A 26718-nucleotide genomic window follows, 5' to 3' on the forward strand; every position below is an offset into this window, starting at 1 on the left:
TCAAAGCAGTCCTGATAAGCTTTCAAAGCAGGGAATGTGAGGAATGGTGTAATGAATGTTACAACTCAACATATTACAGAATACAGAGCATTAAAAAAAGGGGGCGGGGGCAGCAAACAGCACATATGACACTCCCTGTCTGCAAGTCTCAAATTCAAATCCAGAGGCACCTGCCTTTCTAAGCCCCTTTATATTAAACCCAAGAAAAACTCAGTGCTGACTGTGCACAGGGTCATAAAGAATGAGAAGTGAGAAGAACTGTGGCAGACAAATACAGGGGTTTTCCCATTGAAAAGTTACATTAGTTGTACGGAAAGATTAGAGTTTTAATGGGTTTACATGGGGACAGACAGCAAGAAAAAAAGCATAAACCAAGTAACAACAAAAGAGAGAAAAGGAATACGAGTTATGGATGATAAAAATTTAAAAAATTATGGAAAAACACATTCTTTTTGCAAAGTAGCTTCTGAGGCATTTGCATCTGGCCCTAAGTGCTTTATATACTCAGGCAGCTTCTGGAGGTATAAAACTTCAGCTCGGAATACCTAGAGTACACTAGAAAGGTCCATGTCCTGGTTCTAAGTTCTGCCTTGCTTTCACTGTTTTAGAAAAAAACATGCAAGTGATTCTTCTCTCAAAATCAAATATAAGGTTGTAATATAAATAATTTACGACAGCCTGTTGTAGCTAATAAAGTTCTGTGCAGCGTAAGTTTGTGGGCTCAGACTGAAAGATTAATTTAAACTAGTACTTGAGGTGACTTCTGTAAAGTGGAATTTCAGCTCAGAAAATACCAGACACTAAGGTACCTCACAAAGACAATGATCATCTCCATCCCCACCCAGCCTACCACCTAGAACGTGTTCATGGAGAAGTCAAGAATAAATTAACTATGGTCCCACTTTGATTCTATAAGCCTGCATGTCCTGGTTTGCTTATTTCTTCACCTTATTATGTGTATTCTTGTCCCAGAATGAACAGCTAAAGCAGTAAAGCAGTTTAAAGGTTTCAAATGAAACAACTATCTTCTTCATACAATTAAACAGTTGAGATTATCAGAACAGGTTAACAATTCAGCCTTTACTACCAGTAAATATCACTTATATGCCATAAGCTTTCAGTATTACCTAGACAGCTAAACTAACTGTTGTAGAATGCAAACCAGTTATACTTACAGAGATTAAATGCTTCCTATTTACATGACACCACCTATCAACACAGCCAGATCAGAGTGACATGTAATTCTACAGCCATCCTGAATAAATCATCAGGAGGACATATCCACAGCAAAGCCATTCTTATCATGGAACAGTCATCCCAGAAGAAACCCCAGCAGAAAAAGCTCCTGTAGAAGAGTTTTAACTATTCTAGTCATTTTCCTCCCAGCAGCAGGTACAAAAAACTTCTATATTTGTTCCAGAATTGCAGTCTGAGCATTCTGCTGGTTTTCACTTATTACAACATCTTTCTCTCTCTCTCCTTCCCTTCCAATTTCATCTAGCACAGATTATCTATTGTTATTCTTCCTGCTTCAATCCACATCTGGTTGCCTTACGATGCTGCAGTGCACTCCATACAAGAGGGATGTAACGACTAAACATAAGCAACAGAAAGCTGTACATTTTCTACTACTTTAAAGGCATTTGGTCATCTTGCTCATTACCAAGTCAAGGAATGGGTTACTTTTCAGACTACAAATACTTGGGCTTCCTGTTCATGTCTCTTCATGTTCAGAAATATAAGTGTTTGTTAGAAATTTAAACTCTGCTAATATACCGATACCCCATTTCTTATGCCTAGTCAAAATAACACCCCTCTTGTATGCCTCCAAGTACTACTCAATATTTCATTGCACATAATACTTCACAATTTCAAGCCCTTTACAAATAATCTGCTTGCTCTTTGGTCCTTCAAGATTTCTTTCAATTTTAAGTATATGCAATTCTTTTCAATATCACAGTCTGATTTTTTAATACGCTTCTAATGCACTATAGACAACCTCGGCTTCTTGTCTTTAGTTCATAGCAGAACTCTGCCATTTTAAAACAAAAGATAAATGCCGGGGAAAGGAAAAACATCCTTTACTTAAATGCTGGTAGAAAGATAAGCAAAAGCAATATACCCTGTATATATGTTATGCTTGATTTTCTATTGCTAGGTACTTGATTAAAAAGTAGTTTGTTGCCATACACACTGACAGTTGATGCACAGAAAAAACAAACAACAGTTGGTACCAGATGATCAGACAACAGAAGTGCCCTTTGATGTGAAATTTCACCTGCAACATGAAGTTCAACCCTTCCTGTTTTATTCCAGGGTGAGCCAGGCAAAGGAAAAATACAATGGAATAAAATACTAGGTTAAAAAGGCTTTGAGGAACAGCATCTGAGCAGTCTGAAGAGAAGCAGAGACTTGTAAGGAGTAGACTTCAAATCTCAGTTGCTGGAAGCTGCACTACCTAGGATAAGAGGCATACATGCAGGCAATAGTAAAACAATAAGATGAGTACAGACTTTTTTTTAAATGTACTGTTCCTTATTCTGAGGTTTACATTGCAAAAGGCCTGGGAAAGTCAAGTGCATTATGCAACACAGCTAGTAAATGCAGTACCAGGTCTTGAGTCAGCTCTGTGAATGAGAAACTGTGAGGTTTTATCCCTGTGTAAGTCATGCCAAACAGCCCAGTATTTGGACCTGGTGCAATCAGAACAAATAATGAAGGGCTTACAAACATTTCCAAAGAACATTGTATACTGACATCAACAAAATAAGTTTTCTCAAATTAGTCATGCAGGCTTTACTCAAAAAGCACAGAATCCCACACCTTATTCTACTACTTACAACTACAGAAAGTTTTTGGACAGCCTCTAGTCTGAATCAGCTTCATCTTCCAGCATACTACTATTTTTTTCCTATACACCAAAGAAAATTCTAAAGAAAATTCTAATTCTAATGGCTCTTCAGACTTCTGAGGATAAAAACTGAAGCTTATTATATGGAAGTTTGCAGGGCAGATGTTAGAAGAGAGAGAAAATGTTATACTTTTTACAACTACAGTTATCTACCCCCAATGCCCTTGGACAAATTCTCTGCCTCCACATTCATGCGGTACACTGTGCACCTGTTGGTGGCTCACCCCACCCCAGACACAGCCACAGCCACATCACAGGGCAGCAGACTGAGAGCCCACAATGGTGTGAAGTGGTACGCAACCTCTCAGCACAACCTGCCAAGTCAGTAACTAACCACAGGCAGCTACTGCACACAAATTTTCAGGGGTTCAACCTTCCATAAAGTCTTGAGCAAGCAGATGAAAAAAAAAAAAACCCAGCCCACTTAATCAAGAATACGCTGCAAACGGTACACGTGAAGTTATTTAATGCTTTATGGAGAGGGAGAAAGCATAGTAAGCCAATACTGATGTTTATGCAGGGTTTGGGTTTGTTTGATTTTTTTTTCCATTCAATCTGTAGTCATCTCCAATTTCCCTTGATAAACTTCAGAAAGTCTGTGATTTACTCTTCTATTTTCTACTCTGTGCACCAGTTAAGATCTTAATTGCCACTGCCCATGCTTATGCCTTTCTGTGTAAAATACAGCCTATGCCCCCCCGTGCCTGCACACATTTCTGTAGGTCACACTCTAATATTGTTGGTTCAATTTTCTCCACAAACAGTGTGAGTTGTGTTGGAGTCTTGAATCAATGTAACAATGCTTGAAGAAGCTTTATGTCTTTTTGTAATTGCCTTCTTCTGTGGCTGCTCATCTCCTACATACCAACTGAAGAAAAGAATTTTAGAATATGGGCTTTCAGACCATTTTCAAGGGGGTGGTTACAGATTATTGTTTGTTTGTTTGTTTTTTTAATTTGTTTGTTTGTTTTCTGGAACCACATGGGCACTTTGCACCTAAGCAAAAGTCAGGATTCTTCAGTATAACCAGATTCTGAAACTCTGGAAGTTCCTTCTCATGTTCGATGCCCTTGCCTGTTTTCAAAAACGGCTTGAACTATAACAAAGTGTTAGTTTACTGTTTAAACACCCTATGATATCAATTCTCTACAGTTACTCCCACTGATTTTACAATTTCTGGTAACACTCCCACTCTAAGAACACACAACAATAGAACACAGCAAATGTGTCAGCTCCTACTGGTACCTTAGCTACACTGAAAGAAATAGGTAAGTTTCAGAAACATAGGAAATAGTTACTTAGACGACAGACAGTACTTCCTTTCCCAGAACAATCTGTCTCCTGTCCTGACAACCCATCCCTGCTATATTTACCCAACCAAATTTTGCCAGTGATATATTTCCAGATGCACTTGAGCCACATGTCCCTGTCAATCAGCCCAAGCACAGAGGAATCTGAGCAGAACACAGCTCCTAGAAATCACTACACATTAATCCATGCTTCCTCTCTTGCTTGCCTTTAGAGTTAGGAGACAAAACGTGCAAAGCATTATTCTTGCTTTATTCTGGAAGCCGTTGTGGGGACAAGAAGTACTTCATTTAATACAGCTGTTTACTTCAACTGCTTTCTTTATGGCTGACAGAGACACCTTAACAGTAAAAAAAAAAAAAGTCTGAAACATGCAGTTAAAAATAACTGGCTGTTTCAACCAATTAATACTGGGTGTCTCAAAAGAAATCATACGGCCGTCTGAAAAAAGGCTAGATGCTAAACAAGGAGCTTACAGCTCTAATCTGCCATGGGAGAGCCAATTCTGTATCAAGGAAAAGAAAAAAAAAAAAGTGCCATCTTTGCTGGAGAAAAGCAACACATACAAGGCAAGGAAAATCAGTTATACATTTCACGTACTTCAATTTAAGAATGCTGACCAGCTAAAATGAGGTGAGTTGTGGAGTGATAAGAACAGGATCTAATGAAAAGCTAGCTTTATTCCTTCTGAACGAAGCCACTTTATAAATCTAACAGTAATATTCTTCTTATATCCTACCTTATACTTCTGATGTCATGCTAACTCTAACTGCACAGTTAGGTTATTTTATTTTCATTATTTTATAAAAATACTTAATATTTGATTTCTAATAATTGTCTTGGCTCTTGCTGAATTTCTAAGGTTGCCAAGATCCTTTGAGCAAAGGACAAAACAAACCCTCTTCCTCACTCCTATCTCCATCTTTTTAAAAAATGCTCTTCACAGCTTGTACCTCAATATGGCTTTGATTCCAAAGTACATATTTTGAGACCACAGCAACAGGAGAAGAAAAAAAAATGATAATAAAAAAAAATCCCACCCTCAACCATAAAACACTAACATCACATCTCAGGGTCTTATTAGCAAGCACTTCATTATCACATTGGTGGCCGGCCAGTGGAATCACTGTATTTCTCAGTTCTAGGTACCAGAAGTCTTCTGAAGAAGGTGATGGGAGCTAAATCAGTGACTGAAGAGGGAGAGGTGAACAGAGGAGCTGAAAGCGCTTAAAACTATAAATATCCTTCCTTTGGCTCCCTCCTCCCCTTTTCTGGAAAGTGTAGACAGGCAGTTTCAACCTTTCCACCGTTTATTTAACTGGCTTAACAGAGGGCCCTAACAGGCCACAAATAAGCTTTTTAAATAAAAAGCAGAAGTTGAAGTCAACCATGAATATGTCAAAACTTAAGGCTAGGTCAATTTTATTACTTGACGCAGAATTAAGAACCACTGCAGCCCTTTTCTAATAGCAGATTCACATAACGAGACCTCTTCAGCTAGCCAAATGCTGGTAGAGGTTCCTCAGAACAAGAGCACTTAGACCCATTCTTTTAAAACAAACAAACAAAAAACACCTAGGTTTGTATCCAAAACCAGTTTTGCTTAAGGACAAGTCCATCTTTTAGAACAGTCTAGATTATTTTTCACTACAGCGTTAAAACTTTAAAATTTGTACACGTTTACACTACAGATTATTCCTACTTCCTTAAACCCTGTACATTGGCATGTTTCCTGTTACCCTTTCCTTTTCAAATCTGTAACACTGGAGAACTTTCCAAGCATCTGACTGCCATATCATACAACTGGAGTGGAGACCAGCATGACAAGAAAGAAAATGAGCATCTTGTGGGTGGCAGTAAAAGATATAAAAAAAAAAAATATCAGCTGGTGCCGAGTACAAGCAAGTGAAATGTGGGCAAAATATGAACTGCATTACACATTACAGCTTATTAGCAGCCTCATACAGCTGCTCAAATTCAGGCATCTAATACTGGGATGTGAACAGCTGGTACCATCACCTGCTGCCCCTGCAGAGTGAAAGAGAGTGTGTGACCTTCCGCTGCAGCACATGGGCTTTGTGCACGTGAATAAGTACCAGTATGGGTTGCAAAACCCAGTTGCATTAAGAACTGCCATCCAAAAAGAAACTTCAGTTTAAAGGCAGCTGAATAAGAATGAGCTTCGCTTTCAGATTTTTCATGGATTATTAGTAAAAGTGGAAGGGAGAAAACAGTTCGCAAAATTTAAGCTGATGTCACCTCTGACGCCAAGCTTTAATAATCAATTACCAAACAACCATTAAATTAAGCATTCCAGGACGCCTATGATGGTCTCCCCTCCATTATTTAAGAATACATTTCTCCAGCAATTTCTTTTTCTCTGAAAAAAAAGAAAAAAAAATTTCACTTTTTTCAATAACTGAACTATCACTCAGTTACTCTGTTAGGGTTGCTCTAATGCTTTTGATATGTCTGAGTCTTAATTTTTTTCCTCTATGTTCCCAAAACTCTTGGCAAAGCTTTTTCCACAAGAAAATGTTACTTCTTTTATTTACCAAACAGATATTTCTTCCATTATGTTCTTAATGAAGCAGAAGCCTTATGATGAAAGTGGCTGGACTTCTGTATCACACAGAAAAGTCATATGCCTTCAGAAAAGTTTGTTGTTTAGAACTTAGCTCTTAGTTAAAACACTTGATTTTCCAGAGCGTGAAGTGTAAATATATTCAGTCAGACTTAAGATCTAACAAGCACTATCAGATTTTACTTCTGTGCTTACCTTTTCTTAAATACATTTTGCATCAGTATGAAATTAGCACTTCAGCTATGATCAGGTTTGTATGTGGGGGTGGGGAGAACACAGTCCTAGTAATATTTACTTTGGTGACATTGCTGCTGCTGAATGCAAAGTTGTAGGCAATATGTTTGCTCAAATATTTACCAGTCTGTTAAAATGTGGTCCACAGGAAGAAGCTTTTTTCAGTTGAAACAGGAGTGCTGTGAAATTGTAGGAAAAATAATTTTTGTTTGACAAAGAGCTGAGTACGCAAAGGAAAACACAGTATTTCTGAATGACAAATGTGAAAACCTCAGACTGAAGTGAAAACCAACTAATGACGTCTCCTCCCATGCTGCCGTGACAGCCATCTTTGTTATTAACAGAACTATTACGGGCCACTATAAACTGTTTAATCCTGCGTTGAAGAGCATCCAAGTTCCAAAGTGCAGCTACTAAAGATGCTTACATAAGCAACCATATTTTACCACTGCTGCTCATTTTATTTCTAGAATAAAGCTCCTCCCCTAGGCTATCCCCAGATTTAATAGACCACTCTCCTTCAATATGCCATGATTAAGGTAACAACCACCTCTTGATTTATTTCAACAATACCTCATATTTGCATTTTGTCTCCTAAATTATTTAAGCAGTTAATCAATAGGTAAATGGAATCTAATTCAACAGCCACTTGGCAGACTTAGTCACTGTATCAAGAAAAATTACAATTTCCTGAAAAGTAACGGGGCACAAAGACACATTTTAGTAAAAAACTTCCTCCCAGAATTAACTTAAACACGACCAAAAGTGAACAGCGTTGTTTTGAAATCCAGTGTCATTTAAATAGCACACGTATCAAGAATTATTTACAGTCATGCAAGCACTCAGAGTGCATACGCTTTCTGCAGAACTGCTCTGTTTATAACTCACTGTTTCAAGATGGCTAGGAACAGGTTTCAGCTTACTGCTACAAGGACAGAACTGGAAATCGGAACTTCTGAAGTGCTCATATTATGGTATAGATAGAGGATAAAACAAAGCATCCCCATCACTGAAAAATTTAATATATTCCGCTAACAAGCATTAATCAAGTCTACCCCTCAAGTACTACAATTGTGTAATTGCAATTTAAGTGCAAAAAAATATTAGCATAAGCTGTCATGAAAACAGTTTATCAATCTATTCATTCTAACAGGGCAGTTAAAGCAAGTATCATCCTATTTCAGTTTCTAATATGTTTCACTTTTGCATTTCAACCTGTTTAACATTGTGCCTCCTTTTTGTCACAATGTCTCACCCTGTTCCTCAACCCTGACATAACTACACCCCTCCTCTTTCACAACATGCTACAATACAAAAGTAGCTTGAACTGACAAGTTTAACTGCACAACTGCATCATGTAAAGAGCATGGACACATTCATTTAATGAAGTTTAAGCGATGAGGAGCTCATGTCTCTCCATGCTTATAAAACAAACAAAAAAAGACCCAATACAATTAGGAGTTCAAAGCCAGAGCAGGTTGCTTTAGTATTTCCAACAGTATTTCCAAATCACACAGATACAGTACGCAATACAATACTACTGTAGCCCTATCCATTTTCTACAATAACTATGACTAGTTGATAAATGTTCCTTCTCAAATTGGGTTTTATTTCCTACAATTTTGTGATGACATGTACTTATTTGCTGTACCTAGAAGACTGATACAAACTTAACTCACCCCCTATTTGCCTTCCTCACAATTAATGAATTCACAGATTTCCATTCACTCCAAAAGTTTTTTCCCAGAAAGTATCTGTTCAAACCACCAACACTGGAATGAATGCACTTTGAACTCATCCACGAAAAGACATTTCCATCTCTTTCATCTTGGAATCCATCATATCACAAGACCCCAGACCTCACTTTTAAGCTAGTGTATTATAGGCAACATATACGAAACTTCTTCTTTTGTAGCTTTCAGAGGTGCTGCAAAGCAAGTTAAAATCATTATCTAAAAGACAATATGAGTGTCCATAGGACTATATGCAGCTGTAAGTTTTATAGCTCTTCCATGTACAAATTTGCTGTCTTCTATCATTTTCTAAAGGAAAACTAAAAAAGCAAGATCTTTACTATCCACCTGAATTTTTTTCTTCTTTTTTTTAAGAACTTACGATCAGGAGATGCATAACAGGATAGAAGAAAATTTTGGGTTTTTTCCTGTATGCAAAAATTCCTTGAGCAAGAATCTACTTCACAACACTGAGACAGCAGACAAGCTAGGTAGTTACCTTAAAAAAAACTCTTGTGAGTTTACCTCAAGTGGGCAAGCCACCAACTGCACATTCCTCATTATTAATGTTCCCTAAGCAAGCAATGTATTTTAATAACAATGTTCTCCACGACTCTGCTACTTTTATACTTACCTCTAAATCCCTCCCATTCTACCTCTCTTCTGCTAGCTTTTTTCTTCCATATTATTGAAAGAAGCACTTAATCAAACATCCCTGCACTATACCAGAAAAAAAAAGGACATTTTGCTCAACTGAATCTTCTTACAAACCTCTCCATCAAACTCACATCTTGCAATAAACAGTATTAAGGATCAGCCAACAATGGCCTCTTCAAAGGACAAATGGAGGTAGTCATTAAGAAAAACTTTGTCTATTTAATGACTTCTCCCTGCTTCCACACTCTTAAGCTACAAACACTTAGAGGTAAGGAATGCTTCAGTATGCTTGTGTTTGTATGACCAAGGCTTCTTGGAAGTCCTGTTACATATTATGCAGCTATATATGCACCTGAACATTCTGATACAAATTATTGGTTCTTTGAAGTAAATCACCGCTGATACATTCTTTTTAACAGGTTAGATGGCAGCAGTTCAGCATAGAAAGAAGACAGGCAAAGGAAAGGTGACATAACAGAAGACATTAATACATTTAATAAACTTGTACTGGAATTCAGCTATTTCATGTACACTCTTACTTCCAAAGGGTTTTTAACCTCTTAATTGGCCACAATTCCTTTTAATCAGTCTTGACCAAAACAAAGACATCACCATCAAAAAAAAAAAAAAAGGAATAAAACATCCACAGATTACTTAAGAGGAACCTTAACTTCAGTGGAGCATCTGGTACTGTCTTTCTACCAAATCAAACTGCAATTTATTGCCCTCTAATGTACGTACATTAGGCCATTTCCTTTATGGCTCCACTTCACACAGAAGCAGTAACTGAAGGAAATAATGGAGTGCCCAGCAAGTGGGAAAGTAATTGGTCAACAAGCATGGAACAAGAGAGAGTCAGTTGCACACCGTGCACATGTGGCAGCTCTTCAGAGCCCAGCCCTGCAGTGGTAACAGAAGGCTGGTGTTAAGAGAACAAGCCTGCTGTGGGAACTCTGCCAAGCAACAGCCAGGAGCACTTGTCCATCTAAATCCTCGGGTCCTTAAGGATTAGGGTTCAGGAAACAATCCCTTCCAATAGCACCACCTCCTGCCTGTACCTGCCAGTCATTAGCCACGCACAGATGGAAGACAAGCTCCAAGCTCTAGTCTTAAATTGCACCCAAAGAACTGTATTAAAAGGATGGTGGTATCACAAGGGTAGTAGTGCTGGACTGCAAAAGAGGCAGTTCACGTGTTCTGACTTGAAGAAAAATGAAAAAAACCTTGCATAAAGACTATTTTGGTGGGTTCCTTAGTGGTTTTGTTCTAGATATTCCCAGAGTCACTCCACTTTTTTTTGAATTTATTCAGTAAGTTCCTTACTACTCGGAAGCACAAACCAGAAAATGAACACAAGAGCTAGGAAGTTATCAGTGAGGATGCTACACAACCACAGTTTAGCTCTTTCTGCCTGTCCAGTCATAGTTATAAGACCTCTGAATTACAAGCCTCCCCTTCTCAGAAATCTCAGTTTCATTCAGGAGACAATGTTGAAGAGCTCAGATTCAACAGAAGCAATTAAAAGTTCAGAGTGACCCCATCTGTACCTGACTCCCCACATATTCTGCATAAATACTGTCCCACACACAACACAAAAGCCTTCAAAAAGGTTATCGTGATTGTCTTAGTGCATCTATAAGCTTCACAAAATATCAAGTTATTCTTCATAAAGCACATTCTTCATCTTTCTCCCTTTATACACAAAATAAACTAAATCTTAAGTGAAATTATGACAATTTGGTGTTAGTTTCAGGCTTTAGAAGCTCACATCCAAGGTCCACCAGTGCAGCTACCATTCTGAGGGCACAATAATGTGACTCCAGGAAAACAGGAAAATCACTTAGAAAGGAAAGCACAAAATTAGCAACTACCTGGGAAAGGTCTGCTTTATTATTTCACCAATAACACCAAGAAAAGCTATGCCAAAAATATCAACAGAAACTTATTATCTGAAGGAAATTCAAAGACCTCAGCCGTAAGACAGTCATTTGATTTGTTTGATCCTAAACTGAGATTAAAAAGATTAGTCTCTCCAAGAGAGTATTTGAAATTACCTGCAGTATCAAAGCAAAAATACTGCATTGGTTTACATTGTCTGTGCACTTGGAATGATGCCTGCATTCATGAACACTAGGAACTTGCTTTTAAAATGAAAACTTTTACTGCATTATCTGAACACAACTCATAAAATCAAGTCTGGATCCAGCCTACAAGTAAAGCATCAAATCAAGGTTGTCACCCTAATCTTCATATTTCTTACAGTAAGCAGGTGACAGAAAATATTAAGAGAAATTAATTACCACTTTTGTACACTTACTCAGGTCATTCAATATGGACTAAAGTTGTACTACCATCCACTAATTAGGAGTGAAGCAAGTTAAAGTCATGGAAGAAACCTTACTCTATCAATCTCTTAACCTTTCTTACACCCTTTCCGTCCCCCTTTAAAATTTTATAGGGAACGCAATAACATTTTATGGAGAATGCAACAGAAGTTAAATGTTAGCCTGAGTTGCTCAGTCTTCCAAAATATCAAGTTAACGTTCATGGATACCTGTTATTTGGAAAAAAAACCCTATATATTAATTTTCCAGTTATCACAGGAACAGACAGAATCTAGGAAACCACTGAGTCTACAAGAACTTTTATATGAAGCTTATGCACAACAGAAAAAAGCTTTGGCGATGTTATTTACATGTCTGCTCTAGACAACGTTGCAATCCTTCAATGCAAACAAAGGGAGAAGTATCACAACTTACAGTTCATCAGTACCGGCTATTTGCTAATAAATCCTGGCACTTCCTGCAGAAACTCAGGATATAAATAACAAATAAAATACAGTATTGCTCTTACCTATAAAGTAACAACCATTGCAGCACTAAACATCACACATGCATATAATCTAATTCCTACACTTATTTAAAAAAAAAAACAAACAAAAACTACATACATTACTTTCTCTCATTTCTTAACTTTTATGGACTACAAAGAATATCTCAGATTCTATTCAATAGCACTGAGAGCAGGCCATGCATTTATATTTACTATCAATTTACCAGTTGTTAGAACTAGACCATTCAGAAAAAGTTCAGACATTAATCCCAAATCAGGATAAAATTCCTACGTTGTTTTTTACGAATGTCAGATTTTCCCTAAAAAAACTGCATTTACAGAATTCAGACATGAGAAAATGAGCGTGCAATCAAATCTACATACTAGGAAACTGATGGCTACAGTAACAAGTATATTAAGTCAGTACACTGGGCAAAGGTTCTCTTACAGTTACAGTCATTTGACCTTTAGCCAGCTCTTAATGCCCCAGCCAACCCTCTGAAGATGGAGATTTGCAGCAGCTTCTTGTCTGAAATAAGCCATGAAAAGACTCTTCTGAACCCTCTGTACAAGCATTCATTTAAAATGTCATCAATGTGCATGAAATCAGAGTGCTTCTAACAGCTTACTTTGCAGCTTCTGTTTAAATGCACTAACTCTGAATCACCAGAGGATAAAAGGACTCAAACCTTCCAGTCTGGCACTCATGGACCTAAAATATACACAAGCACCTCTTCACAGGTGTGTTTACCTAGTTTAAACCTTATTTAAATAGACTCTCAATGCACACACTTTCCACAAACACCTGCTTCTCCCATTGCAGTGCTGACTTGTACAAGGCAGTTGTATCCCATAATTTTCTGTCCTGAAGCCATCCTACACATCAGTAAGCAGTACTTCAGTCATGAAAATTCTGGTTACTGACTCATCACCCAACTTACAAATGAGGAGAACGATGACAGAAGTGCCTGCTCCTACCTCTACATCATACTGGAATGGTCTGAAGACTTCAACAGCCACAGTAAGATTTAGGGAAACTCTGTTCTCATCAGATCACATAAAATCATAATTAATTCATATTTCCAGCCATTTGTGGTTATAAAAACCTCTCCCTAGTGAGCTCAAGAGCATCCTAAGTTAGAAGCACACATGAAAGAGAAGATGTTCAGTTATCACTGCACATCAAAAAAAGAAGCTTCCGTTTGTTGAACTAAATCCATAATAAATTGATGAAATAAATATTCCAATATCCAGACACATTTCCTAGATACTCAGCTTACTTTAAAAAGCAATCAAACAGAATTCGTGGTGACAGTGACCCTAGATCCAAACTTGTATCAATACTAAGGCTTCCATCAGTTTTAAAATAGCCTTTGAAGATGTAGCTGTATTTCAACTTTGCAGACATGGACAAAGCTTGAGAGTCACTGCTTCAGTATGGTCGTAACTCAGGACACTAATTTTTGCTTTTTCTAAGCATGGGAAATGTAAGACACCACATCAAATTTAGGCTTACAGTGTATATTTTAGTACAAGCATTCAGCTATTAAATTAATATTGGAGTAACTTTTGTACCACCCAATACGCCAGGACCTCTATTTTTCTTTTCTATTTTTCAGGCAACTACCGTCAGTAATAATTAAAATACCTGCAGCCCACAGAAGCATAAAATGTCATACAGTAAACCAAATGATAGTGCATCAGAGCAGACATGCTGATCATTTTCAAATTAAACTGCTTTTATAAATCTACATAAAATTGCCACAGAAATTCAGTTTCTCTGTCAGAATTTTCAAGAGTAACATCATTCCACATAATCCAGGGCCAAGGCCCTAGGCTAGGTACACTGAACTGTAGAAGAGAGGTTACTCCTACTACAATCACGATATTGTCTGTACTGAGCAACACCATCTTCTCTAGATGTTTCCTTCAAGAGCCCATTTAGACATTCCAATGGGATGAGATACCACCACTTAGTTGTAGGCAAACTTTTACTATTTTGGTAATCAAATGAAACACATTACATAATGTAGTGACTCTTGAGGAGCAATACCTTTAAATAGGGATTGTTAACAACTGGAGGCATACAGAGCATCTTTATACCCTTGACCAGGGTATTTCAGCATCACAGTCACGACAGAGTTAATATCCACTAGCTCAGAGGAGAACAAAAGGTACTCCACTGCAACATGCCTAACATTTACATTGCCTCTCTTTGCTCATTAAACAGGTTTTGGTTAAATAATGAACAAACTGTATTACAGACTCCGATGAGAATTCCAAAATTATAAATCAACTGGTAAAGCCCAGAGGAGAATGAAGGGAGTGGGAGGGAAGGAAGGATAATATTGACTAATATAAAGGGCGCAGCTTGACAGTGGATATTCCTGCCACACCTGATCAAACATGCTCTGTGGGGGAGGGGAAGAAAGGGTGAGAACAAGAGGGGAGATGGGACAAGGCGGCCTGAAATTTGCATCCGGAACAGATTAAAATGGGTTCTTGGGGGATTGAGAAAATACATAATATATATTACTATAAATGCAAAATTGTACTAAAAGCTAACTCAAATGTCAAAGATTACAGCTTGAATAAATTTAAATATAAAAGCAATGTGTTTCCATGAGCTAATGAAAGAGACATGAAAGGAAGGTTCAGGCTAAAAAAAAACCAAAACCAAAACAAAACACAAAACAAAACAAAAAACATCCACAAAAATCCCTAAGCTTGGACTCTTCATTGCCTGGAAGATGAGGCAGATGACGAGGTATTGCTTGGGAACCAGTCCATGTCTAGAACTGGAAAAAAAATGGAGCATAGTAATGATGTCCTATCACAAGACATTAGTTCGTAAGCAGCAGCCATTGAAGCTGAAACTGGCTGTTTAGAAAGAACTCCATGTAGTCAAACCAACATGTATCATCATATATAAGCAACTATCACCCTAGCATGAACCACCTCCAGGATGACTAACACAGGGAGTCTCAGAATTCCTCAGTACAATAAACTTTGCTTTCTCTAACACAAGCAGATAGTGGGCTGGCATTGTTTTCCTCCCAACAAGTCAACAGCACATTGCATCTAGATACTCCAGATAAATGGCCAGTTCCTGAGATTTACTCATACGGCATTTATTTGAGCATCCTGATGTTCCTGGCTCTTGTTGGTGAGAAGAGGTATTTGCAATAATGGCAAAGAACTTCAGGAGTCTTATTTAACGAAAATTTTATCTCACAGAAAGGAGAGAAGGAAAACTTCCTCCCAAAACCCTTTTAGTGACTGTATGCATATCTTACAGAAGATGAGCGAGCTTACAAAAAGCCACAAATCCAGACTGTCACGTAGTCTGGGTACAAGCATAACATCCAGAACAAAGATACTACCCAGAAATGCAAGCTGTGCAGGAGTTCTCTAAAACGTCATAGCCTCACCGAAGAGTTCTGCTCACAACCAAGGGAAGCACACTGGATAAAGTAAACCAAAGCACTACACTTACAGGCAGCCACAAAAAAAGGAAGGAATAAGGGCTTGGAACTGGCACATCCTCAGCACCTCTTGTCAGCATCTGGAAGCAGCATTGTGGTACTTCTAGTGAATGTACTTTTTATGGGATTCTAGGCTCAGCACTGTCACAAGAACAGGCATGCTTTGGAATTAGAAATGTAAGAAGTCCATCTCAAACTTAGGCTGAGTGCAGTTCTGAACACTTACTGTAATAAAGGGACCAGAAATAAAGCTTACTGATTGCAGTACATAAAAGTAAGATAAGCCCTGGGAAGAACCAGCAGAATGCCATGTGCAGCTTAGAGTAGCCTCATTTCTAGACTTTCAAAATATACTTAGGTTACACCTAAACAGTCTCTCCTGAAACTACAAAAAAGAGAGAATGTGGAGGTAAAGAGAAGGAAGACTGATTGGGAGAAAAAAAAAAACTGGTCAGAATGCACATCTCAGCCTTTTGTTCTACTTCTGTAATCAACATAGATTTCCTGTTCTTTTCAGCGCAACTTGTCACTAAGTAAGCCTTTCAGTTCAACATTCAGAAGACCCAAATGGAAAGTGAAGTCTGTGCTTCACTTATTACTGATAACAAACGATGAAAACCAACAAACCAAAGAACGTGAGGAGAAAACAGATAATAGGAGGCTACTTTCTAAACAGATTTTTCTGTATCATTCATAGATCAGAAAGCAAAAATAAAGCACAGAAGGACTATGCATACTAATATACCAGAACCCACGTATTGTTACAAGCTTCAGTATACTGAAGTAACATGTATATCTATACAAAAAAGTATGTATGTATACACACACACATATATGTGCAGACAGTGGCAGTACTGGTATCTGTCTACTAGTTTATGTTAGTATTACTTGTCTAGCACTATATTTGCTCGCTCTTATTATTCAATATACGACCTCTAGATAGCAAATAAGACAAACAAAGACACCTTTATGTTTATTTGCATATACCCTGGCAGGTACACATACCTGCAGACTTCTGTATAATCTTACCTGTTATATTATTCAGCACTTCTTTTAAGAGGCTAAAGCTATGCAGCAGGGGATCTCTTTCTTCATCCTATAGGTTATATATATAAAGGAAACCATTAATGAGGCAAGCATATTCCTGAAGGCAAATCTTAATAATGGGTCTGTAAAGACCTCACCTTCAATTTCACACTAGTACTGTGGGTTGAGTTGATCACTGTGAGCACGTTAACGCCATCAAAATAAAGAGAAGCATTTTTATTTTCCTGCTACTGCTCCCCAATATCATACAGCTCAAATGTCAAAAGCATAGGCTCAAGACTGAGCATTTTGGTTTGGTTTTATTGTCCTTAGAAGCATTTCTGATTAGCCTTCCACTGTTCAATAAATTTCAGAGCAAATCTACCTTATATCATATTGAAATGGCTCATCTGGATTTGCTATAATGTTAATCTATGCAGATTGTAATGGGAATAGAAATACAATGACATTTGGTGCCATTAAAATAACTTGAAGAAAGAATCACAGTGCAAAATTTATATGAATAGCTGCATCCTTTAGCTTTAATCTTATCTTTTTGATAATAAAAAAAGGAAGATCAGCAGTTTCTCCAAGCTATGTACATCAGCACCCACAGCTCCTACTGGATGGCAGTGAGCACTACTGAAGAAATGCCTGCAGAAAGAAAAAGGGCCCAGCCCAAACTGAAACCACTTGTGCTGGATGACAGCCACCTGCTATTCATGTGACACTCTGAAGTGCACCACAGATACGGTATGCCACATGCACACACTTACACTGTGGAAACCATAAACTGACCAGTGCATCATTACACTGAGTAACACTGCATTAATGGCTTTTAACAAAATAGGTTTGAAACTATTAAAAAGTTTCAGCCAGGAATATAGCTAGCATTCAGAAAACAGAGCTAAAATAAATACCATGCCATATGAAAATATCAAAAAAAATCCATACATATATTGATGAAGACCGTCTTTATATATCTTTTGAGCCCTCTTAGAGAAAAAGTTGTGCTAGATAAAATAGCACCATAGAGTCAAAATCCCTGACATACCAGGTGGTAAAAGCCCAAATGAGATAAACGAGATGATTTCCATGCAGAATACAATGTGGGGGCTTTTGTTTGTTTACAGAGTACAGAGGCAGAAGATTTCCAGCTTCTAGTCACTGGTACACAACAAGCCCCAAATGCTCAGCATAGAACAATGCAGAAAGCTATTCCAATTGTCTTACAGAAGTACAAGTGCTAAAAAAAAAAAAATTAAAAAAAAACTGAGATACTTTTCTATAAACTGTGTTTTCTGCCATAGTATGAACAGATAGCAACAATTCAAGGGTTCAAGGTAACTTGCCAGATGTGTGTGAGTGCTCCATCGGGCATTGCGCTTTATGGCTCCCACCACTGCGTTGATTTCCCCTTGTACGATGTAAATGTTCTTATCCACCATCCTGGCAATCCTGAAAATAAAGATAATTCAAATTAATCTCCAGTCCCTCAAAATCATTCTCTTTCTCAGCTGAAACATCAAGTTGCCCATAGTCAAAGAGGAGGCCTACAGAGATGCAAGAAACGCTTTCAGATCTTTTTTTTTCTACATATAAATAACAAGTATTTTGTCAGAAGGAAGACGAAATGAAGACGCTTTTCCACGGAGTGTGTTTTCAAGAGCACAAGAGCAGGCAGTGAGTTAAAACAGGGCATCTGTGAAGCAAGAGACAATTTTGTCTGGACACATTCCTCATTTTTTTCCAGTCTGTGTACGTTCAGGGGAAAAAAAAAAGTGCTACAGTACCAGGACAGACATCCGTGACAATTCAATAACACCTCCAGCACTTAAGCAAAGTCCCACAGCTCTACACAGAACATAAAAAGCCAACCTTGTACTCTATTAAGTAAGCATCAGTGGCTTGAATAAGCTGGCCAGAGCAAAACTCTTTGTGACTTTAAACTTTGTGAAAGCAAAGGAATTTATAGCAGATTTTGATTTCACACTTGCTTCATAACAGAATAGCTTTCAGGAAAGAAGGCAAGTAAAAAAGTAATGGGTTAAAACCCCATGAAGAAATGAGCATAACTAGAGATTGGGTGGAACACGGAGAAAAAAAGTGAGAAAGCTAGAAGCAGACATTTATACTCATGTAGCCTGAAAACTTATAGGGAAAAACTTAAACTGATGTTCCCAGAGAGCCAGAAGAGGGGAAAAAATTTACAAAGGTGAATATTTGTAATGGTCTGAGAAAAAGAAAAAGAGACTGGATTACTATGGGCTTTTTCTCTCTATACTGGCTGTAGCCCAGATATAGTCAAATGAAAAAGTAAGAATGGAAAGGAATTAATAGATATGACTGCTTATAAAGAATATACAGGACTTATAAAGAGGACAGAGAGTCAGACGATACCATGTATACAAACGAGGATCTAATGAAACCACAGCCAAGTAATGAGACTTCTTCAGAAGATACAGAATGAAAATAAGGAATCTAGCTTAAAATCACAACAGGCCATCCATATGGAAGCAAAAGACTGAAAACAGACAAAACACTGATCATAACACTTTAATTAGACAGACTCATTTAAAGGACTCAGCTGGGGCAGGGGAGGAGGGCAACGAAATACAGAGAATACAAGAAGTTTTATGGCCATGTAGCAAGAGCAAAGCTGAAAGGAAACGGTATTGGTATATTACTCCAGACCTCAGAAACACCATCATGGAAATTTTAGAACATACGTTCTGGACTTTGCATTAATTAACATGTTTTAATTATCAACAACACTTCATATATACAAATATTCTCCAAGTGAAAGAGACAAATTTGCTTCAGGACTCTGTAAATAGTGGAAAGAAAGCAAAATATTATAAAAAGATACCTTATCAAGGGAGAGCATCTGATTTTTTGTTCCAATTTTTTGTATGTTTGCAACAGGATGAATAATCTTATGGCAAAACTGTTCCTTGCTTTGTTAGATTAATTATACAGAATGGAGTTACACAAAAAACTGGGGCAAAGACAAAACTATTTAATAATATAGGAACTGCCATGACAGACCAGATCAATATTTTATCTCATTCACTACTGGATGATTCAGAAAGATAAACAAACAGATCTGCCAAGTAGTTTGCTTGTGCCCTGAAGAACAAAGGTTTATAACTTCTCTCCACAGCTGTGTATATCAGAACCACAGAAATTCTTCCTACTTGGGTGTCTAATGCTTGAGATGTTCCCATCCTCAATTGTAATTTATCCCATGTATTGTTGATATAGCTGCATTAAAATATTGCATAAAAATACCCTTGATCATGATTTTTTATAGTTCAGTACATTATCTTTGTTTTAGTACAAGGCACTAATGGGAGATCTACTCCTCCATGTAAAACTCCTTACTTATTTTTTCCTTCTTTCAGTAATTTAAATATTTTCCACATTTCTATATAGGCAGTTTCAGGGATCAAAACTCTGTTCCGTAGAAGTCCTTTGGGGGAAATACTTTATACATTCAAACCTGTCAAAACTTAAGTTTTTCCCCATCTTCACTGCTACAAAAAAAACACTGAGCATGTCAGCTCTGGGTTGCCATTACGGGAATTTAGCAAACTGACATGGAAACAAAGGCTCCTCTAATCTGATTTGGAAAAGCATGCAAAAAAATATCAGACATGTCTCACACACCTTGCACACACACAGATACCCAAGAGTTCTGCCAAGTGATGTCAAAGCTTAAATGCTATGCTGCATACTGATTCTGCTTGTAGGACTCCCATTTCTTATCCTCTATCTTTAATCTAAAAGGATCAAGGAAAGCTTTGTTAAACTCAGTCCTTCCCGAATGTAGGAGACTTAGCGCCAGATTTGGAAACAGCTGAGCATAGTATCTCCAAAGAGGAAAACATGAAGTTCAACAAAAACCTGCAACATACACCTTTTCCTTCTAACCTCCTGGAAAACTGAATGTGCTGATCCTTTCAGGCAAAGATGTAAAACAAACCCATGATGCTCGGCAAGGATCTCCTGACAAAGTCCTGAGAAGCTCAAGAGCTTTTTTTGCAACAATATCCTTTCATTGCTAACTCTTTGAGAACACTTGATGAGAATGCATTCCTTTCCTTGCTGCAGATTCAATTAAATGCAGGCTTATTCAACAGTACAAAAATTCACTTTACATAGGCAAAAAAAAACTTACTGGTCCAATGCATGAAATAACCTATCACGCTGGAAACACAAACTCACACTCAGATCCCTGAACATCATATATACAGTCCGCTTCACCATAAACATTGGGCAAAAAAAGGGAGAAAATCCTGCTTGCAATATTAATTTGATTTAAAGCAAATTTAAGATTGCAACAGCACACAAACTTTCCAAAGGAAACCATAATCAACAGTCATCATTCATGCAAAGGCTCTTTGCAACTGTGTGCTGCAGAAGGGAAAAAAAAAACCCAAACCACATGGTGGAAGTAAAAGGCAGACAATTATTTTCAGAGACATCCACCTAGCAAGCTAAATCCACCAAAAGCACCATCCATCCCTGTAAAAGTTTACAAGTTTATTTCAAGGAATGGCAATAGCTTCTCTAAACCCCACATGTGCTGATGTCTACCCTTTTTAAATTACCAGATCAACTCCGCATAGATGTACCACATTGAAAGAAGTTTTAAGATTGAAATTAATGCTCTGAAGGTGCAGAGAGAAAGTTAGAAGACTAGCCCTGAATAATGTGTTGGGTTACCATGAGCATCATGATAGTTATGCAAAACCACTGAATGTTTCTTCAACATACAAAAAAACTGCTAACATTACAAAGGCATGGTCTGAAGAGTAGGATATGTAGAACTGTTGGTTGGACAAGTTAACAGAACTGCTAAATTTGAAGATTACAAAAGTTGAAACAACCTCCCCTAGTAAAGCCATGGTTATGACATTTCTTGATGTCTTCAGATCGAGACTGGATGCCTTTCTTGAAAGCAATCTTTAATCAAACACAAGACTGTGGACTCAGCACAGAAACAAATGGATTAATTTCTGTGGGTTTGAGTTACACAGAAAAAACAGGAAAGTTGCCTATTAAATTTCAAATGCTTTTTTAGCTACATAACTCCTGCTTCTTCCTCATGATAGATTCATACACGTGCTTAAATCTGCAGACCAGTCCTTGTATTTCACACCTGCTCAGAACTTTGACAGGCAGCACATGAAAAAGACAGCTCCAAAACAAGGCAATAAATCTGCTGAGCCCTCCACGGGAACCAAGGAAGCTGTTACCATTCACAGCCTCATTGCTAACAAAGGTTAGGAATGCTATGAGTGGAAAAAGGTAGGTGCCTGATCAAGTCATAGAACAAAATCGAACATTCATATGATTTTCAATGCCTTCAGCAATGTTCTCTTGGCAGTAATTACTGCTATTCTGGGATTCCTGAAATAGTATCAGATATGAAATATTCATATAAAAACACTGAAAAGCTTTACACCTGCACATGTGATCTCATGTGCTCTCATCACTCCATAGTCCTGCCTTGGAACATGTTACCCCAAAACATCCCAGTGCAGAAAAACCCAAATTTTCCTGGGTATTACCACAGCAAGTCTCAGGACCAATTCTAGGAAACACTCCCTCCTCTACAGGGTAATGTCTGCAGCTCTTCTAGAAACAAGCAAGAGGTAGCATCAGAAGTGACTAAGTCTGGCAGAAGTCAGTTCTTCCCATCACTAACTTTAGCCTTCAGCTATGATTACGGACTCAAATCCAGTGAAACTTCTCCAATAAACAGCAATAATAAACAAAAACATAATCTTACATATGCAAGATAGGTACTATTTCAAAGTAAGCTTCTGCTAACCTAAATTTGCATCGTTTATGATAATGCATGAATAATATAGTCTCTGACCTAGATTCAGCCACTTAAGTCCTGATACAATACATCACTACCAAAAAAGAACACGCAACATCCTTCAGTCCATAAATTACAAGCAATTCCTGCCTAACTCTGAGCTGGCAAGGTCACCCAGGAGCCCAGGTGACAGTGAAAATCTCCCTTTCTCCCTTGTAAACCGCACGGAGAAGGTACATGAATCTCTAGCACGACATTTAACTTGCTTGGTTTTTTTTCATGTAATCCTGCAATAAGCGTCACAGGCAGTAAAAGTTCAGGGAAGCCAGGATGTTTCTCCGAAGGCTTCCAATGCCTGGACAAAAATAACAGAAAAATATTAACTTATAAGTATGGCAAGGAACTGTGCAGTACACTGATGTCAAAAACCTGAGCAACTAATAAGGCCGTTTAAAAAACAAGGAGTGATGACAGCGGTGGCACAGCAGGAAGGAATCATAGAAGACCTTGGGATGGAAGGGACCTCAAAGATCACCTAGTTCCAAGCCCCCTGTGATGGGCAGGGACACCTTCCACTAGATCAGGCTACCCAAGGTCCCGTCCAACCTGGCCTTGAACATCTCCAGGGAGGGGGCAGCCACAGCTTCCCTGGGCAACCTGTGCCAGTGCCTCACCACTTTCATCATAAAGAAATTCCTCCTTATGTCTAGTCTAAATCTGCCCCTCTCCAGTTTATAGCCATTGTCACAAGTCCTATCACTACAAGCCTCTATAAACAGTCCCTCCTCAGCTTTCTTGCAGCCCCTTCAGGTACTGGGAGGTCGCTATAAGGTCTCCGTGGAGCCTTCTCTTCTCCAGGCTGAACAACCACAACTCTCTCAGCTTGTCCTCGTATGGGAGGTGCTCCAGCCCTCGGATCATCCTTGTGGCCTTCTCTGGACAGGAGGAAAGGCCAGGAAGATGGGACAGGCGTCTCTGCAAGTCTCCATGTTTAGTTGCCACAGTGAGACATCGCCTGGGAACTGACAAGAAACCTCGCATTTACCGAGAAAACCCGCAGCGTAAAAATCAAGGCTAAAGTAAACCCAGAGAGGGAGACTTTTCCTTCTTCCCATTTAGTTCCGACCACGGCAAATGAGAAGCGCGGCCCCGCCCCGCCCCGTGCCGGTGTCCGCTCGCCGGGCCCGGCCGCGCCGCTGCCCCCCGCGCCGCCCCGCCCGCCGCCCCCCGCCCCCCGCACTGACCCCCGCGTCCAAGATGGCGGCGCCGCACAGCTCGGCCGGGCGGGCTCGGCCCTCCCAAAGCCCGCCCGCCCGCTCCTCCCTCCCCGCGGTGGCGGCAGCGGCGGCGGCGAGGCCGCGGGGCTCCCGGCGGTGACGGGCGACCGAAGCCGGCCGGGCGCCGCTGTCTCCGACGTGGCCGCGGGCGCGGCCCGGGCCGCTGCCTGGTTACTGCGCCGACGGACGCCGCGCGGAGCCAACCGGAACGCGGCCCTGCCGGGGAAGGCGGGCGCCGCGGGGCATTGTGGGACGGGCGCGGGGCGGGGCTGGGGCCGTGGTCACGTGACGCGGCGGTTCCTCCTCTGCCTGGGGAGCGCTGCCTCGTCGCTCCCGCAGCCTCTGGTCGCGGCTTCTCCCGAGCGGCCCCCCTGCCTCTGGACGCCTCCCCGGACACAGGTTTATCGTTGTTGTGCTGGGACGGCCGAGGCCCTGAGTGAGCGGGCTGGAAAATCCAGATGGAACGAAAGGCAGCGTGCGGCTGTTGGCAGAGCGCGGGGAACGGCGCCCGGAAGGGCCCACGCAGCGTTTGGTGTCTCCGCGATCCTGCTCGCCCAGTAACGCCGCAGACCTGAGCACGACGGATGCGTTACTCAAGCTGGGCCGCCAGCTGTATCCTGTGGCCTCAGTTTACCCAGCCCAGCTAGCCTTGCGGCCAGGGACCACAGTGTGGTTGAACTGCTCTTTGAAGCCAGTTTATTGGACGGCTTTTTGCAGGAAAAGCAATCGCAGCTTTGCAGCTGTATAGCACCTAGCACGATGGATTCTTGGTGCTGGTCCAACCTTCTTGGTCACTTCTCGTGGCTATGCCCCAGTGTTAATACACTATGCTTTAGCAGCAGTTATTTCCAGGGGTCACTCTGCTTGTTTAAGACCATCCGCTGGACTTGGGGCAGAGTACAGGCTGTCTTTACAGTTGCTTAACTGTGTTACAGCACCAGCATCTGCGGCCTAGTCAGTCTGGGAATCTGTTGCGGCACGTGTTAGAGTGGTCAAAGTAGCAGTTAAGCTCTGCCTGTAGGGAAAACACAAACCAAACTGAAGGTAAAGGAAAGGTGAAAGGGTCAAAAACTATTTGTTCGCCCTCCTAATCGCAACCTGCTGCAGCATGGCTGAAGGAGGGAAGTTCTCAAAGGCAAAAGGGGACGCACAACGGAACTCTACCCTGACCAGCCAAATCAAAATCTGAGGCTGACTCCAATGCCACCGTAAAAGGTGGCCAGAAATCACCATATCCCTCTCTTGAGGGCACATCCTCCAGAGAAGGTGTTGTGGGATGAGACACTCTGGAAATGGTGGTCACCACAGCCTTCTCTCTCCACATGAATAGCTGCCTGAATATTGCCTGATGGAGAATCAATGTGTCTTAGACTGAAACTCCCACCACGTCCCGGCTCTGACAGCTGGAGGCCAGGGGACCAGCTTCACCTGGGCTTCAGGTGCTGGCTTGGCCACTGCACACAGCACAGCTCAGAGCAGGTCAGCCAAGCCTGCCTGCCCTCCCAGGGACGGGGCGAGAGGCCTCTCCATGCCTTCTTGCCCCTTCCAGTGCCAGCTGTGCAGCTCAGGCTCCCACCTAGTCCAGTCTGCTGAATCGGACCCTGCTAAGGTGTTATTTATGGAAGCTTGTCACGGAGCTTGAAATTGAGCCAGTAAAGAGCCTTCTGCTTCACCCGAATGCATCTTAGTGCATTAATAAAGAGCAAACATTGCAATGTGCTTTGCATTTTTACTTACAATCCAGCACTGTATTGTCTAGAAAGAAAAACAATACGGTACAGCCCCACATTGCCTGGGCTGAAGAGAGTTCATTTGCACGCACTGTGGCACTGCGTTAGTCAACCCTCAGACAGCCCAGCACTGCCCTGGTCGCACAGAAAATCCTGCTGATGTGACAGTGCAGCACCAATGCCAAAAGCTTGGCAGAAGCGGGGAAATGTGGGTTGCCTGGACTGCCTGATCCAGCAGCACCTTGCCAGCGCAGTGCACAACTGCATACGGATCATGTGTGGGCAAGTCGAAGCACTGTTTGCACCAAAAGATCCAGATGTAGGACCAGGACACCTGATCAACCAGCTCTTTGCAAAATGTCTCCACGGGGCACACAAGCTGCCTTCATTTGGGCCCAGACTGCCACTGTAATAGCTTGCTCCCCACAAGCCTTTGATGAAACTGTCAGGAGTCTGTGTTCCCAGCCACCTCGGCCTCTGCAATCTGCACCGATGGATGTGTCTGACTTTGCATGTTCCATTACTCTTCTTCAGTCCCTGCCAGTTCACAGTCATCCATGGAGCCCACATATTGGACCCATGGGCACATGCAACACAGAATTTTTCCAGCAGATTAAATAATCTGAGAGAGGTCAAACTTCCAAGCCCCTCCTATTGAAGGCTTCTGCTTTTTCTCAAAGATTTTGTAAGGTCTCCATAAAAAGGGCAGAAAGAGAGGGTTGACTCAGAAAGTACAAGCAGATGTCACGGCTTGAAACTACTTGCAGCCACTCTCCCCAGAGCCAAGCATTCCAAAAATGCCTCCGAAATGTGAACACAGTGGTTGTAAGCAGCTCTTTCTTTCCAGAGCAAGCTCAGGTAGAGGCTAGCCCAAAGCCAGCCAAAGGCTCTCCAAAAGGAAAACTGTTGTGCTGCATCTGGTGCAACCTGCACTCAGGCCAGGACCTACAACTGAAGCAATAGAGATAAACTGAGACACTAAAAAATGTTAAAACCCTTCTCTGGAAACCATACAAAGTACAATATTGAAGCTGCAGAGCAGCCTCCTTAGGCTAAAATACCCTGCCAGCTGTTCTACTTAGCCCATGTCTCATGAACATTCCTGCACTTC

At 40.3% G+C, this 26718-nt stretch overlaps 1 protein-coding gene across 6 annotated transcripts in view; it reads right to left on the reverse strand.

Moving 5' to 3' along the window:
* GBF1 (golgi brefeldin A resistant guanine nucleotide exchange factor 1) overlaps positions 1–23975 on the reverse strand; it is a 109108-nt gene extending 85133 nt beyond the window's left edge. For 4 of the 6 annotated variants that reach the window (XM_069864261.1, XM_069864260.1, XM_069864258.1 and 1 more), the window contains exons 1-3: positions 23845–23975; positions 18123–18228; positions 16774–16840 (exon numbers count right to left, since the gene is read on the reverse strand). In XM_069864261.1, the coding sequence (XP_069720362.1) occupies positions 16774–16840; positions 18123–18218 (163 nt within the window). In that variant the 5' untranslated portion in view covers positions 18219–18228; positions 23845–23975. Of the gene's footprint in view, positions 1–16773; positions 16841–18122; positions 18229–23844 lie in introns of those variants that run through there. The other 2 variants (XM_069864263.1, XM_069864262.1) reach the window with 1 other exon arrangement.
* Positions 23976–26718: the final 2743 nt, after the last annotated feature.

Source organism: Phaenicophaeus curvirostris, chromosome 9, assembly GCF_032191515.1.
Source record: "Phaenicophaeus curvirostris isolate KB17595 chromosome 9, BPBGC_Pcur_1.0, whole genome shotgun sequence".
In the NCBI taxonomy this organism is placed as follows: Eukaryota; Metazoa; Chordata; class Aves; order Cuculiformes; family Cuculidae; genus Phaenicophaeus; species Phaenicophaeus curvirostris.